Raw genomic sequence first — 15,867 nt, 5'->3', positions numbered from 1 at the left:
TTGCCTTCCCTTACTTCTGTGTCTTGTAAGTTTGAGCAAAGCAAAATATCAACCAACACTCAGCTAGGCTTCCAGCCATGTGGGACATTCAGCTCTCCTATTGTAGCCACCAAATACCATCACGTCACTCATCCAGAATCAAGGGAAAGAGCTGAAATAAGCTTTGAATTTAAGTTTCAACAGCTTTTGTTAGCAGATATGGCACAGCCTAAAATGGCTTTGCATATTGGAAAGTACCTCAGCTAAGAATAACTAAAAGTCAACATCTCACAAAAGTCTCCATAGAAGGCTTTCACTCCAGCTGCAAAATGAGCATGGGCAAAAAACTGTCAAGAAATAATTTCCAATCAATCCTTAGGGCATCTATGCAGTATTAATGGAATTTAACACCACAGGCAGCAGTTTACTGTGGAAAATGCAGTGAGGGAACTCAGTAAGGGAAAGGCAACAGCTGTAACCCCTTCATGGTACTGCCTGGTGCATCTGCACTCCCAGCTACATCCTCGGATGGCACACATCTGCACCTCCCTGCGCAGGCTCCTCTTTTAGTCATTGAACCTCCACTCAGCTGCCATCAGAGCATCCTGCATCGCCTGGTGGGAATTGCTTTTCCCCCTCCAGCCAGGCAGAGGTATCACCAGACTGCAAAAAAACAGACACCGTGATGCTACGGGCGCAGTGTAGGCAGCTACATTGGGAGTTAAAGCCTTTTAAGGAGTGTGGTCTCAGTTTCATTGAAACTAAGAAGATTATAGGGCTAGTGACTACTGTCAAAAGAGAGGTCTCAACAACAAGTACAAAACGTGAATGCTCCTGTAAGCAAGTACTGTAAGTGTAGGTCACATATTCAGCAGTTCAGACTGTCTGTCTCAAATTCCATAACTCACCATTTAGACTCAACTACAGCCAGTATTTTAAATTGTGTTTCTATGGCAGTGAAACCTCTTTGCATGCTTGATGGTTGTCAGACCTATTTTCTTCACATTGCAACTGCAAAATACTGCTGTTGACTGCTTTGAGAGAACATTAACACCACAGAGAAATGGAGAATGATAAAAGCAGGGAAATCCCTCTCTTCCATCTGCCCTCCCACTTGTATTATTTATTTTTTTTTTTTTCTCCCAGGACAAGCTGTATAAAACTCTGGCATGTCCTTCTTTGTCTGTGTTGCCTATGTTGTAAGGAGGAAAGTTTTCTCCCAGCTCAGCAAATCTGAGGGATTAATGCATTGAGAGCTGCCCTGTGGAGAAGGACTGGGGAATACTGGTGGATGAAAAATTGGAAATTACCAGGAAATGTGCGCTCACAGCCCAGAAAGACAACTGTACCCTGGGCTGCATCAAGAGAAGTGTGGCCAGCAGATCGAGGGAGGGGAATTCTCCCTCTTTACTCTGCTCTGGGGACACCCCCCCTGCAGTGCCGTGTCCAGCTCTGGGGGCCCTAGCACAAGGCAGACACGGACCTGTTAGAGCAGGTTGAGAAGAGGGGCACAGAAATGGTCAGAGGGCCAGAGCACCTCTCCTATGAGGACAGGCTGAGAGAGCTGGGGTTGTTCAGTCTGGAGAAGAGAAAGCTCTGGGGAGACCTTATAGTGACCTTTCAGTACTTACAGGAGTCTTATAAGAAAGATGGACGGACAGAGGCTTTTTACCAAGGCCTGTAGTGAAAGGACCAGAGGTAACAGTTTTAAACTGAAAGAGGGTAGATTTAGATTGGACATAAGGAAGAAATTTATTACAATGGCACTGGATGCCCCATCATAGGAAGTGATCAATGACAGGTTGGACAGGGCTTTGAGCAACTTCATCTAGTGGAAGATGTCCCTGGCCAGGGCAGGGGGGTTGGAACTAGATGATCTTTAAAGGTCTCTTCCAACCCAAACCATTTTGTGATTCTATGCTTCTATGAAATTCGCTGCTTACCTGAGAGATAGATGTTGTCCCCAGCACTGACCACGCTGAAAAACTCTCGATCATAGAAGGGCAGGCTGGCCAATGGGTACCATTTGTTGTTTTGAGGATTTAAGCAAGTGACCGCTGTTAAAGCACGTTGATTCATGCCAATCATCTGACGACCCCCAACTAAGACTATTACCTCGGCTACACCTAGGATTCAAGTAAGAAAAATAGTATTATAGAAAAGTGTCATCCTCAACCAGGCAGGAGCCTGTCAAAAAATACTCTGCAGTCGGGGTAATTTTAATGTATTGTATATAAATCTGTTTTAGACTATGCAATCAAACCAAGAAGGGTGAGAAAAAAGGGAGCGTGTGTGTGTGTGGGAGCAGTGGGTGAGGAATGACACTATGAACATGTTTAGGAGAACCTGGGAGGGAGCATGCCATCTGGGCAAAACTTGAAGGAGAAAGAAATAAAAAATAGTTACATGCAAAGATGTCCGTTGACTTCAACAGTCTTTGAGTGAGACCTGCATGTAGCAAATTCCTGTTCCACTGAAGAAAATGGGAATTTTGTCAAGGACTGTGATAGCTTTGGAGCTTGGGCATTATCCAGAGAAAGCATGGTTGGACTTTAACCTAAAGAAGGTGTTCTCACACTAAAAGCCAATGTCCAGAGAAGATTTAGGATATGGTTATGCTTTTTGATCCTGATCCTCTCTCTGCATATACTCTATTTACATATGATTTTCTGTGGGTTTTTTTTGTTGTTGTTGTTTTGGTTTGGTTTGTTTTTTTTTTTTTTTATGCTTTTCTCAGAGAAAGCAGGTTTTCCAGATGTAGATAACGTGCTCAAGCCATGGATCAGGGTCTTAGTGGGCTAGGTGCTAGGAAACATGACGGAGATAGCCCCTGCCCTAATACAGTTATTAACTGAGATTTATCTGTGCGTGAACAGCACCCCAAAGCCCATAACATGCAGGGTGTACAGCAAGCCAAATTATCTGTTCATGCAAATGACATACTTGCAATGCACATCTCAGAGCTTTTATTCCCATTTCACAGCCAGTACTGAGTCAAAACTGATCTGAGTGTTACTCTAGACTCATCCCTGCAGTGATAGGTCACAGTTTAACTCTGGGATGTTTTCTGGCTCTGACCTCAAGAGTCAAGTGCTGGGGATAGTTTGGATTTAGCATTTAGCAGAAGTGCTAAAAATCTTTCTGCAGCAGTTGTAAGTCCCAGTGCAATTTGGTGCCAGGAGAGGTAGGCTCAGAAATAGGACCATGACACCATGAGCTGGAAGGAATCACCATTCTGGGAGCTGTGCTTGTAGCTGGAGCTGTTGCTGTGATGTGTTACTGTGCCCAGGCTAGAGACAAGTGTGTACAGGTGGGAGGGTCAGAAATACAGAAGTGAGATTGCCAGCAAGAGAGATTAGGAGCTGCAGCAGAGAAATGTGTCTTCAGAGTAATGGATTATCGTCATTCTTCATTAATGTTTTCAAAAAATGTATGTGTCATTCAAGCAAGGTTACTCTCTTAAAAGTTATTAAGTTAAAGTGCTGTACAGTTTTAAGTAAATATTTCTCAGTAACAAGAGATCATTATTTTTGTGCCATACCAGAAAATCTAATCACCTGTGCAAGACATAACTTGATTATAATCAACGACCTCGAGAGGGCATGTGACATGCTGCTGCGAGTCCACAAAGGGTGTTTAGAGATCCTTTGTGCCTACATAAATGCTGTTGATATGCAAAATAACATGATTCTATATAATTAGACTCTGACCTAAAAAACTATAATCACCCTCTCTTACCCTGAGAGAATCACTTTTCCCTCATCAACAAGCTTCTGGAAATGGATCATATTACACCTACAATTTTATATACATAAAATAAGCACTTTTCAAAAATCCCTTCAAATATCACACCATTAGTCGTCTTCAATGAAAGACTTTTTAGGGTAGATTGTTATTGAAAGTCCTCTACACTTCATCCTTCTGAAAGGTGCCTTGATGAGGCAGTCTCCAGAAGCTGCAAATGCCGTGGTTTGATATGCCATCTCGGTGCCACATTAGCATTAGTGGCAGTGACAGAAAGTTTTGCCTGGCTTTGTGATTGTAGTTACGGGAGGCAGAAGTACAGGCATTATGTTAAAACAATTCACCTGTTTCATCTGAATCCTCCTTGGATGCAGTTTTCCTACATATTTACACCACTCTGTTCAGCAAATATTTAGGATATTTCTCACGTTACCATGATATGGGCTCTGCTGGCAAATTGGGCATTTGTGTTTTTTTGATGTATTTTTCCAAAAAGGAAAATGCATGCTTTCCTTGGATGAGAAATTTCTTGAAGAGACATGGTCCTTCATAGTTGCTGGGTTTTTAGAAGGGAATATCTCATGTGTGATCCATTTGCTTTGGAGGCAGCAAACAGCCTGTACTGGTACTGCAAGACTCACCATATGAAAATAATATATTTACACAGGGCTGTGAAAGTGAAGCTGTTTTATGAATATTAGTCAGATCTTCCCCACAAGAGGCTGAGTGGCAAAGAAGCAAATTATTCACCTATTTTTTCAGCCAGAGAAACTGAGGCATGTAGAGCAAGGGACTCACTTTCAGGACAATGGGGGAAAGTCACAGTCTCTACCAAAGTTAATAATTCCTAAAAACTAGGCTCCTTTTAAACCTTTTCAGAACCATACATCTAAACACCCATGTACAACCACTGCGAGAGGCTCTTAAATGCTCCAGCAAAGTAGAAATGGAAAACTGATCTTGAAATATCATCAGGCTCCGAAAAGGAGCCAAGGGAAGGAGCCAAGGCCTGTGCCCCATCCCAGGGCATGTCCTGGCCATGCCTGGGAACCACCGGACCAGGCAGCTGATGTCACTGAAGGAACTTTTGCTTTACCTGCAGAGAGCCTGGGCCGGGTCCTCGGTGTCTGCATCTCTTGTCGGGCATGCGGCAGCATGTGATAACGCTTGGCTTCGTTCACGAGATCCCGGCAAGCCTCCGAAGACTTTATCAACTCCTCGTTGTCAACAACATTTAGCAGATAGCTGGGATGGATGAAGGGGAGGCGCACCACTGCCAGCAACTCCGCAGCATACTGTGAGGGGGGGGAAAAATAATAACAGACTGCAGCCTTTGTGCCGGAGTTCAGCCGCTTGGCATCTCCACCTCCTTCCCTGCAAACCGTCCCCTGTCACCCAACCTGAAAAGACACTTGTCACGGATGCTGCATACAAGCCCTGCCTGGCGATTGGCTGGGACAGGGACAACGCAGCCCTCAGTGCTCCCCGACCCAGGCTGGTTTTGGTCCTAGGAGACTGAAAATAATCTTCAAAAGGTGGCAACTCTTGTTATATAGCACTGTATGGAGGGATTTTTGAAATAAAAACTCATTCTGAACTCAGGCTGAATATAACAGCTTGTGCACTGAAGACATGCAATAAGCTTTTGAGTCTTCTGAATTAACCTTGAAACGTGAGCGTGGTTGTTGCACTGTAAAAAAAAAAAAAAACCCCAACAAGTCTTTTCTGGCACTATAAATGTGAAACAAAAGCTGGTAAATAGGGTGGATTTCAACAACTGCTATGGCAAAGACTGAATAATATCAGCCACTTTGCTAAAAATCTTTTAATTAATAGGATTTATTTGTTGGTGAAACAAATCATGTAGTTCTAGATTTTGGGGAAGTCAGACTCCAGAGGGTGCTATACAAATACTGACAGTAAGTTTCATCTTCTAAATAAATACATTAAACCTCAGAGGGCAAAGGACACCCAAACAAATGAAGCTGTCTGTAACTGAACACGGCTTAAAGAACAAAACCCCAAGAGAGAAAACGGCAATCGAAAAACCAAGAGCCCATCCCCAGATTATTCTTTTTATATATAATTGGTTATATCACAACGCAGCAGAAGAGTTCAGTGAAAAGCAGAGTAATAGGAAAACATGGTTCTCAAGAAGCAATACACACAAACAGGATGCAAACTGAGGGTGTGCAGCAATAAAAGACAATCATCTGTTGTAATAAATATTCATATAGTGGCAGCATCCAAAGATCCCAACTGGGATTGAGGCCAGGATGTAAATAAATATTCCTGAGGTCCGTACGACTGGTCCTGAGAAACACCGGGTGCCAGCAGCATCTGCTGGCCTGCAGATGCCTCTGGTCTTCCAGAAGGTACTTGGCTCCCGCTTTCTTTTTCAGCAGTGTGCCTGTCCCTGCAGCACGTGAGATCCAAACCACAGCAGGAACAGGGATGGGAACGGGGCAGGGGCACAGTGAGACGGGAGGGCAGGGATGTGGCCTGAGCCAGCGAATGGGCTGTCCAGGCAGGTGAGGATGCAGTGACACCCTGAAGTGCTTCCAGGGCTTCCCCTTTCCCCATCCAAAATCAAGAAGCAGGCAGGCTTTATTTAGGAGGAAAACAGAGGATTTCTCCTCCCAACATGGCTGCCGGAGAGCCATGTCAGCCTGGTGCAAGCTCAGTCAAAGCCAGGATGTGACTACCCGCGGGGAGCTGAACCCCAAGTGGCAGCAGGGAGATGACCATGGTCTCAGGCTGACTTCCAGACCCCTGCTCACCAGCCCTCCTTGATACCGGGACTAGCAATTTTAGGTATAGCTCAAAGAGTTTAGGTCTAGCCACCCTGCAGTTGTTTGCAGATGAAAAAGAGAAATAATGCACAAAAGGCACACAAAAATGACAGCGCTCATCTTCTGGAAAAAATCCCACGTAAGCAGTGAGTCCGTTACTCCTCACTACTACCTCCGTCACAGCATGGGGCTAAGTAGGGCTTGAGATCACTTCATCAACCTCCAAAACAGAAAAGAAGACACTCCTTTATTTTCTTTGCCAAAATCCATTTCTAAGGCTCTTTCTAGGAGGTAAAACGGCTGCTCCCATTCCCTGGAGTCACAAATGTCAGGCACTTGGCTGCAGATATCTTCATGTCATTAAACGGTACCTTGTAAGAGAGGGAGCAGTGGACATATGGCAGTGGGAGGCAAAGCTCTGATTTCAGGAAGTGCTTTTTTTAAGAAGGTTGGGGGCGTTTAACCTTACATGGGAGCCAAGATGAAGCGTGTCATAGGGACATGGGAATAATGTAGATAGCGGGTGTACGGGGATAAGCCAGACAACCCCCACGGGGGAGGTTAATCCCCCACTATTGGCTGCTCAGGAAGCAGTATGAGTTGTTACAGGGAAGTTTAAAGAAAGTTGTAAAATATATGGAGTGTATCGCAGAGCCAGCACCTTCCCTTGGTGTGGTGGGACACGCCAGAGCTGCCCCTGATGCTCCCGAGGCAGGCCTGCCCGGGAAGCGGCTGTGACACAGTGATGCAAAACACAGGCTCAAACAGTTGTGCCACTAAATTTGGACACGGGGTTGGACAGGCACCACGATGTCCTGAAGTCGAGTGTGAATTAGCATTGGGAAGACAGCTCCCCTCTGGGGGAGACAGACAATTGCCATGGGCCCGGCAGAACGATCGCCTCCGTCTCCCACCCCTCCCAGAACAAGTGGGGCAGCGCCGCTGCCTGAGCATGGCGAGCTCTCCCTCTTGCTCGCCCACCTTGCTTTAATTAGGTAAGTGAGAAAATGTGTCTGTTTCCCTCCTGGATTTTTTTCCCCCCCTTTTTCTCTCCTCTTTTGTCTGAACTCGTGGCTTATTTTGAAGGGGAATAATAATTAGAACATGCTGCTCCCTTTCATGGGCTTGAAAGTTAATGTCACATATCAAAACTGATGTCACTTTCCACTCTTATTGTTCCCTTTGCTCAAACATCTAGAAAAAGCCGGCTCTGTGTGTGTGTGTGTGCATGACCGCACACAGTCGCGACTTGGGCTCGTCCCTCATAGCATTAAGGGTACATATAATTGCAGTGTTTTTCACCAAGGGATTTTTGAAGAGTATGTACCATTGCAGCACCTCAAGAAGACAGGAGAGGCTTTTATAAACTAACGGTTTTTCGCACCAGCTCTTATAAGCACTATAGTCAAGGGTGAATTTCATTTAGCCTCACTGATTTAAGAATATTCAAGTGATTTGAGCAATCAGCAGCTTTTTTCTTTTGGATTTTCCCTTATGAAGGCTTCCTAGCTCTGTTAGCTATGATTGTACTAAATATCCTGTTACTGTTATCCTTTTCATTTAAGACTGGAATAAGCACCATAAAGCATTTCAACCTCCTTACTGTCTGTTATTTGCTCTCCATTCTGTCTTGTCTTTCTGTTGTTCCCTATACAGCTATGAAGTAGCTACTGCATCTACTAATTTTACCAGTTTTTATTAAAACAGCAGAATACCTGCGTGGGGCACATTGCTAAATTCAGCTGGCAACAACCTTGGGACCCTGGAGTTGTGGTTTGTGTCTGTAACTCTGAGGATGTTTTCTTCTTGCTACTTGGCTGCAGGCACTGGCTGGACAAGCAGAAGTATTTCTCAGGTCTTTGCTGGGAATCACTTATGACTACTCTGCAACCTGCATCACATGCCAGGGTGAAGCAGAAAATATTTATGCATCTTCTGGCCTAAAGTTAGGAGTTATAAACTCATAAACATTGGAGACCATGCCTCGGCTCCTTGAAAATGGTCACACTATGCAAAAATCTAACCAATTTATTGTTTAAAATGGTAGAGAAGTTTTTGGACACCAGTCAAGACTGTTTTTTCAGGTGATGTGAACCTCAGCATAGCTCCTGTTGGATGAAGGGAGCTGCTTGGGTTTTGTACCAGTGGAGGTTCTAGTCCATATACTCGTGGTGGTGCTGCTGGATGCCTCCGTGGTGCTGTGCATGGCTGGGGTGATTCTGCAGGAGGCAGGGCACTGACACCACATGAGCAAAGACTTTTTGGACAGTCACTTGGGACACGGTAGAGTAGTGACTTTTGAGAGGTGCTATCTGACCTGCTTCAAGGTACCTATTCCACCAATACCGATTTCAGTGGCTGAACTGAAAGCAGGGCCTTCAACCAGCCTGCAATCACAAGTGTGTTTCAGAAAAAACAGGGAAAGGAAAATCTTAGGAGATCTTATCTTAATTACCTAAACATTTTGAGAGAGAGATTCAGCTCTAGATTCAGACATCTAAATAGGTACACACAAGCAAGTATTTACTTGTTAGCTAGACATGTGTAAACTCATAATTAATAGAGATTTAGTTAACACACATAACACAGTCCCCAGAGCAATCTGAGCTGAGAGGATGCATCATGCACCAGGGGAAGTAGAGAATATCAGTGTCACCTTCTGGCCTAAAACTGTAAGCTATCAGTTCCTTGAAAAGGGAGTGCATTCCTCAGACCATGCCTCAGAACATGCCACATTGAGATGTCTACAATCAGACATCAACCCAAACTGGAGGCTCAGTAACCCTCCCCTCTGGTGGGAATTTTCATGTCTGTTTGCCCTGGGCGCTGTGCCCGGAAGGTCGTGATCACGCTGCAAGGAAGCCTAAATGTTTTCACTGGATGAATGTTGATTCAGAGGAATGTATGGTCAACATGATCCGCTACACATTGAAGTTGACTCTTTCAAGCCTTTCCCTAATAATCTGTTCATATATAAGTTACTCCCATCTCGGTAGGCAGGCCAGAGCTTGAGCAAACTATATTACAAAACAGTCAAATGTAGTTGTTTTGTTCCTGGCTGGTAGTTTGAGTGAGGACGTTTACTTTACTAAACTTTTTGTGACATTTCTTCTCCTACTAATTTTATCTGTCTTATGAACACTTGCTTGCAAGTGGGTTTTGTTCTGGTATCTTCTAAGGCTCAGTTACAAAACCCTCTTCAGTATCACATTAAAAATAATCTTTTTATTCTCAAATCTCTAATCCAGTAAAATCCTCACAGGTATTTTCCAAAAGGACTCTTGGTGTGCTCCTGCAAAGACTTGAGCTACAACAGTATACAATTAGTTTTAAAAGGAAATACGTTTACTGCTACAGAGTCAAATTTCTTGCTCCTTCAATGTTACACTGGAAAGCTCTGGAGATTTTTAACATTTTTGAAGTAATGCCCAGAGAGGTTAAAATAATGTTTCCCTTATGTCTTATAACTCATCTGTCTCTCTAGTTTACTGTTCTTCCTACAAAGGACCCTTTGTGCTATCTGCCTAAAGAAACAGGCTTCAGCTAGAAATGCAAATACAGAAGTTAGATTACCTACATTACGATAGGGTTTTGCTTCGATAAACTGATGTTTCAGCTCTTCGTGCATACTTCCAATAGAGCTTTTAAAAACATCATGAAGTAGGAATATATTTGATTCATCTGAGATCTATGAAGGAGATTTATGTTGATCTGAAGCAGAATCAGTTCCCCACTGCATAAAGCTCTTTCAGATGAGAAGGCGGAACTCTAATTAGAAAAACCACCACCCCACACCCGCAAGATGCTAGCCTTTGATGCCAATCCTGTGTCCAGGTAATGAACTGCCCAGCGTCTGTGACGATGGTGACGGCTGGGGGATGTGGCGTGGTGGCCAAGCAAAAAGGTGCACTGGAGTGGTGATGTGAGCAGTCCCTCCCCACAACCATCTCCAGCTCAGCCCAGGCTTCCCCAGCAGGATAACCAGACTGATATTCAAAATATTGACGGCTCCAAGTTTCTAAGTGCAAGCCCAGCTGAGGACTAGCTAGTTTGAAGAAGCTGAAGCTGTTGATGCACTGTTTTGTCATTCTCACAAACTTGCCCTTTCCCAGTAGATTTTCACTGCACTGTCCTGATACTTGGTAAAGAGGGTATTTGCTTTGATATGTCTAACCCCCGGGTTTTACAAAGACACAATGTGTTTCCAGTAACCTGCACATTTCTACACCCGAGATCACATCAAAGCCCAGCCTAAGCCCTCTGGTGCGCTTGCTATATTTATTAATCACCTGTATTGACTTATTGGAATTGCAATGCTGCCTTCAGATTCAACCAAAAGGCTTGGTAGCAAGTCAGCCAACAGCCTCATAATATCATGAGATAAACATGTGGCAGAAAATCTGGTTCACAGGCGCTGAGTTCAGCTGGTGGCTTGGTGGCTGGATGCCACATGCATAAATCTCATGCCTAGCGAGAAAGAAAGAGCAGCCCCTCTGTCTTCCTGAAATAAGGTTTCAACATGACATCTTTACGGCAGCACAAGCTGACTATACACTGTAATGTCATCAGTGTCGTATAAAGAGAACTGCTGTCCTCTTCTCCAAACTGTTTGCAAAGCAGCACTCGGGTAGGTATTTCTAGAAGTAATATGATGAGAGTTGTTTTAATACACAGGAAGATAAATCACTGATCCTTTGTGCTTGGAATTTACCTGATAGTACGGCTTAAAAAAACTTCACTCTTACCATGCAATCTCCAGCTTGCTGACTAAACTCGATCAAATAAAACCCCTAAGTTCCCCCAAAGGTTACTGCAGAGATGAGTGGCATTTTTTTTTGTTTAGGGACAGTCACCTATTCAAATACCCACGTGCACAGAGATTCACCACAAAAGCATGCTGCCAACAACAAAATGGCTGAAGCTTCTATGATGCTTCACAGAACCAAGTAAACTCCTGATACACCCATTCCTATAACACGCTGACATGTGAATCCATGTGCAATAATTCTCCAAAATGCTTCTTGCCTATTGTGTAAAACTATTTTGTTTCTGGAGGTTGGTCCTGAGCACAGAGCCACGTGCCACACCAGGCAATACAAGTGAGCACGTGTGAGGAGCTACTTGCAGACGTGTGTCTTTGTAAGGCTGTTGCTTCAGCAACAGCAGAGAAATATTTTGTAAAAAATAGGAAAATGTGTTGAAAAAGCCACAATCTAAGAGACTGAGCAGACTGGGAGAGAAGGGAGCTCCTCAAATCAATTTAAACTACAGAGAAATAAGTCAGTACATTTTCAGTCAAGGGTATCTCTTAAAAAAACCTTAAGTTTAGTATGGGGGAATTTAAGGAACTGTTAATGTCACCTGCATCCTCTTTTTTTTTATTTAAAGTAGTTTCTATCTCCAATATATAGCCAAGGGCATGTTCCTGCACTGATTCTGTTCCTGCTGCTGCCTTTTCTCCTCCCTCTGTAAGCCTGTACAGGCTGTGAGTGTGTCTGAAAAAGCTTCATTTAAATCTGAGCTCTTTGAGCCGCCTGTCCCTGGGAAATCACATGGGTTACCGCTCATCCCTTGCATTTTCCACTTTCAGAGAAATTGAAGCTTCTTGCACTTTCATTATGGCATCTTTTTGAATTTGTCTGCTCTTCCCACAAATGGATTTCAAAGCATCAGGGTAGCATGGGCTTTTCAAAGAAGCCTAATTGACTGTAATAGAGTGTTAGTGCCTAATTCACTTAGGCTCCCTTGGAAGCTTCCTTTTCATACTTATTCCAACATTGCTTTCCTGAAGCTTAATCACCGTAGGCACATTGATTGATCAATTAATTTCCTATTATGATGAACTTCAGTAATTTGTACATGCTGGTATTTGGTATCAGCTTCTGAATATATCATTACCTCCTTGTCACTGCAGGGTTGGGATTGTGCTTGTTCCCTGTCAGATTCTCCATTTTCTTGGAGTAAGCTGCTCTTCTGCATAACTTTGGAGACTCTTTAAAATGTGTCTGAGAAATTATGCTACCATTGCAACAGCCTAACTGCAGACCAGGGATCTTCCATCTGCTCCCTCATGGTTACCAGCCGCTACCAGCAAGTAGGATCTTGCCTCTGAACTGCCATTCTCTGTCACTGCCAAAATATAGCTCAAGGGCGTTTGTAGCATTTTTTGACAGAAATCCTCTCCTCCTTCCCTCCATCACCTTTCCTTACTCCCACTGACAGATGCAGGGCTTTCAGGTGAGCTTTGTATTTGCTTAGACTAATTTGCCAAGTCTCAAATTCATCCCAGTGGTCCTTACTGTTGTTACACCCCTTGCATCCTTCCAGGCAACTCCTCTCCTTGTAGACATTTATCCCTCTTTAGCTGTCATTAGGCCGAGTCATGCATATTCACATCTTTTAATCTTTTTTTTCTCACATCAGTTCCTTCAGTCTTTTAATCATTTGTGTTTCTCTTCTCTAAATTACCTCCAATTTGTCTACGCATCTCTGGTTCTCAGGCACCATGAAGATGCTGTTTAGACAGATATGCCTCTGAGGACACAAGTTCATAGAAGGCTTGTTAATGCCTTTATGGTGGAGACATTTCATTTTTCTGTTGGACACCATGATTTTAAACAGGGTCTGAAGAAAGGGCACATGATTATATCCTTGCAGATTGCCACAAAAGGTGACTGCCATTCAGTTGAGCCTGTCATCTGTCACTCATCGCTGCAGTACCTGCCTCTCTTTCAGCACTACTCTGGGCAACTTGTTGAAATGTGTGTCCTCTCCTCGCTTCTCGTCCCTCCTCAGGGCAAGAGGGAAGTTTCACGCAACTAGGTGTCTTGTTTTCTCAGGCTTTCAGTTATTAATAAACATGCTACTATGTTTTTTATGTCAGAGAAAACAGATACAAATATGGACTTAGAGCAGAAGGTGGGAAAGTTTTCAATGAACTTTGGCACGTCCTTGCTCTGGGAAGGCAGCAAATTGCTGTGCATCCAGCAACTTCACATCTTCCCCATCCCGCACCAACACTGGGCATGACTGCAGCTCTGCGCAGCTCTGGCAGTCGTTAGTACCAGTGGACAATACGGCTCATTATCCACCAGATCCTCCCAGTAGCCCACAGCCATGCAGAGAGCTGGGGGTTGAGCTCAGGTGAAGACTGCTTGGGCCTTTGCAGAAATCTTTCCTTGTTCGGACGGCCGAGATCATGCTGGTTTCCAGACAGAAAAGCCTCCATTATACAATATATTTTTTGCATGAGTTTGCCAGAGTTGTAATAAGCTTATCAAAGGGATAACTGTTAGGATAAACCCTACAATCTTCTCCATCAGTCAGGAAGAGAAATAAATAGAAAAAACAGTAGATACAGCTTTTCCAGATGTGTCAGTCAGCTGCAGGCTTTCCACTCAGTGACAAGCAATCAAGAAGACTCCTACAACCAGTGCTCTGTGTCTGCTGGCACAGGAAATTACCTACCTAGTTCAGACCTCACATCACACATTGCTTCTTTTGGTTAGACCGATTTTATGTGACTGCACTACCAGCAGCACTAAAATAGCTCCATAAACATTACCATATGAGCGGGCGTGCTGCTTCAATGCACTGGATACAGCTATTTACCAAATCCTAGCTTAAGACATATGTCATTGTCTGAACTGCCTTTCTGTCTTACGTAGATGAATCAGTAACCTTTAAAGTACTATTATTCCCTCTTTGTAACAAGGCTCGGATGTTGGTTTTTGCAATGCCACAGAGTACTTTTTTAAGCACCATAAGATTTCATGTGAGCACAAATTGCAAAATTAAAAGTCAGCCAGAGCACAGCTTTTCAACTTGCCTTGCAAGCAAATCCTGGTTCCTTCCCTGCCACGGCCCTCCCACCTGGTGGGGAAAGAATTAACAAAAGCAGAAACAATTAGATATCTGAAGAAGAGCTTTTAGAAAGGCAGAGAAAAGCAGAAAGCAAGCACACTCAATGTCCTTCCAGGAGAACAAGAGCCTCTGTTGAAGATCTCCTTCCCAGAGGCTCTTGGAAAGGGATTCCAACAGGAAAGGAGGCAGTGATGGGTTAGTTGTTGTAAGAGTGTGGTACTAGGAGCTGCGGTGTGGGGAACACAAGTGGTGAGAGTTACTGTCCCCAGGCATAAGTTTGCACTCCGGAGTGACACAAAGGCACTAAAGCACAAGGAGTTTTGGAGGGCTGCAGCTGCCCTGGGGGCAGAGGGTGCTGATTTAGAAGAACCTTCTCCAAGCTCCTCTGCAGGGATGACTCTGTCAAGTGAGCCCCTGCCAGGCTTTGCCAGGGAAGATGGACGTGCAGGTGAGATAAAGAGCACAGACCTTTTTCTGATCATGCCAGACATTCACCTTTGGGAGAATCACCAATTCAGTACTTGGAAGAATCTGCCAAAGAGGCATTTTAATCAGCTGCTGTTGGAGCTATTGAAAATAAAAACATGACAACACAGACTGGCCTGTCAGGCAAAGGGAGATGGGGAGAGGGGAGATATGAAGAAAGTGCAGGCCCTGGAAATCCAGGTCCTGAAAAAATTAACTGCCAGGACTGCCTTTGGCAGAGAGAAATAAAACCAGACTGGTCACCTAAGCGTGGAGTAAAGCAGGAGTGATGTCTTTGGGCTACTTCAATTCATGGCCAAAACCTCTCCAGCAACCCTCTCAACAGATCCCACCGGCTGGGTGCAGAAGCAACAATCCTGCTGCTGCACTGGTGTCTTCCATGTGCTGGTTCCCCACCCTAAAGAGTCTAAAGAGAGCTGAGCGAACCCCTCTCACCAAACTCTGAATAAAGTCTAAGTATGTATGCACAGTTCCTGCAAGAAGGTCCATCTTGTGTTCAGTATTGCCATGGTCACCCAGTTCTGCAAAGCTCTGAGCAGCCTGTGAATCTCATGGGAGCTTGGGCAGCTCCTGGCATGGTGGGCCTTGCCACAAACTAAGCACAAATTTTCAAGATTATTTAGGTCTATCTTCCTTCCTATCCACTGTCAGAGCTATTTGTTCCTGGGCTCTGAAAATGCAGAAGTCATTACCGTAAAGATGGTACTTTTCATGGTAAGTATGAGTTTCTACTTTTAGAAAATAAGTACCTATTTAACTAAGAGCTTTATAATAGATTGAGCAGTGCACAGAGTACAAAAAAAGTGGGAGCTAAGATCCAAAAAATCTAGTTTAGTGGTAGGATTTGGCACGAAAATAGTTATCTGCTTCGTATCTTTAGTATTAATTTATTCAAGACCCTCATCTATGGATAAATACAAATTAAAAATTAAAAGCCCTTGTAAAGTAATGCACGAAACCAAAGTACTACAGAGAAATTTGGAGAAGCAAATGAAACTGCAGT

The 15,867-nt window shown here is 44.0% G+C and overlaps 1 protein-coding gene across 5 annotated transcripts in view; it reads right to left on the bottom strand.

The window, feature by feature from the left end:
• The window catches only part of KLHL29 (kelch like family member 29), a 405,860-nt gene that overhangs the window by 35,512 nt on the left and 354,481 nt on the right, over positions 1-15,867 (bottom strand). For all 5 annotated transcript variants that reach the window (XM_042803184.1, XM_033004989.2, XM_042803185.1 and 2 more), the window contains 2 exons: positions 4,820-5,018; positions 1,923-2,105 (listed from right to left, as the gene is read on the bottom strand). In XM_042803184.1, the coding sequence (XP_042659118.1) occupies positions 1,923-2,105; positions 4,820-5,018 (382 nt within the window). The remainder of the gene's footprint in view (positions 1-1,922; positions 2,106-4,819; positions 5,019-15,867) is intronic.

Source organism: Tyto alba, unplaced genomic scaffold (genome assembly GCF_018691265.1).
Source record: "Tyto alba isolate M040663 unplaced genomic scaffold, T.alba_DEE_v4.0 Super-Scaffold_40, whole genome shotgun sequence".
NCBI classification, from domain to species: domain Eukaryota; kingdom Metazoa; phylum Chordata; class Aves; order Strigiformes; family Tytonidae; genus Tyto; species Tyto alba.
This window is presented reverse-complemented; position numbering and strand designations above follow the sequence as displayed.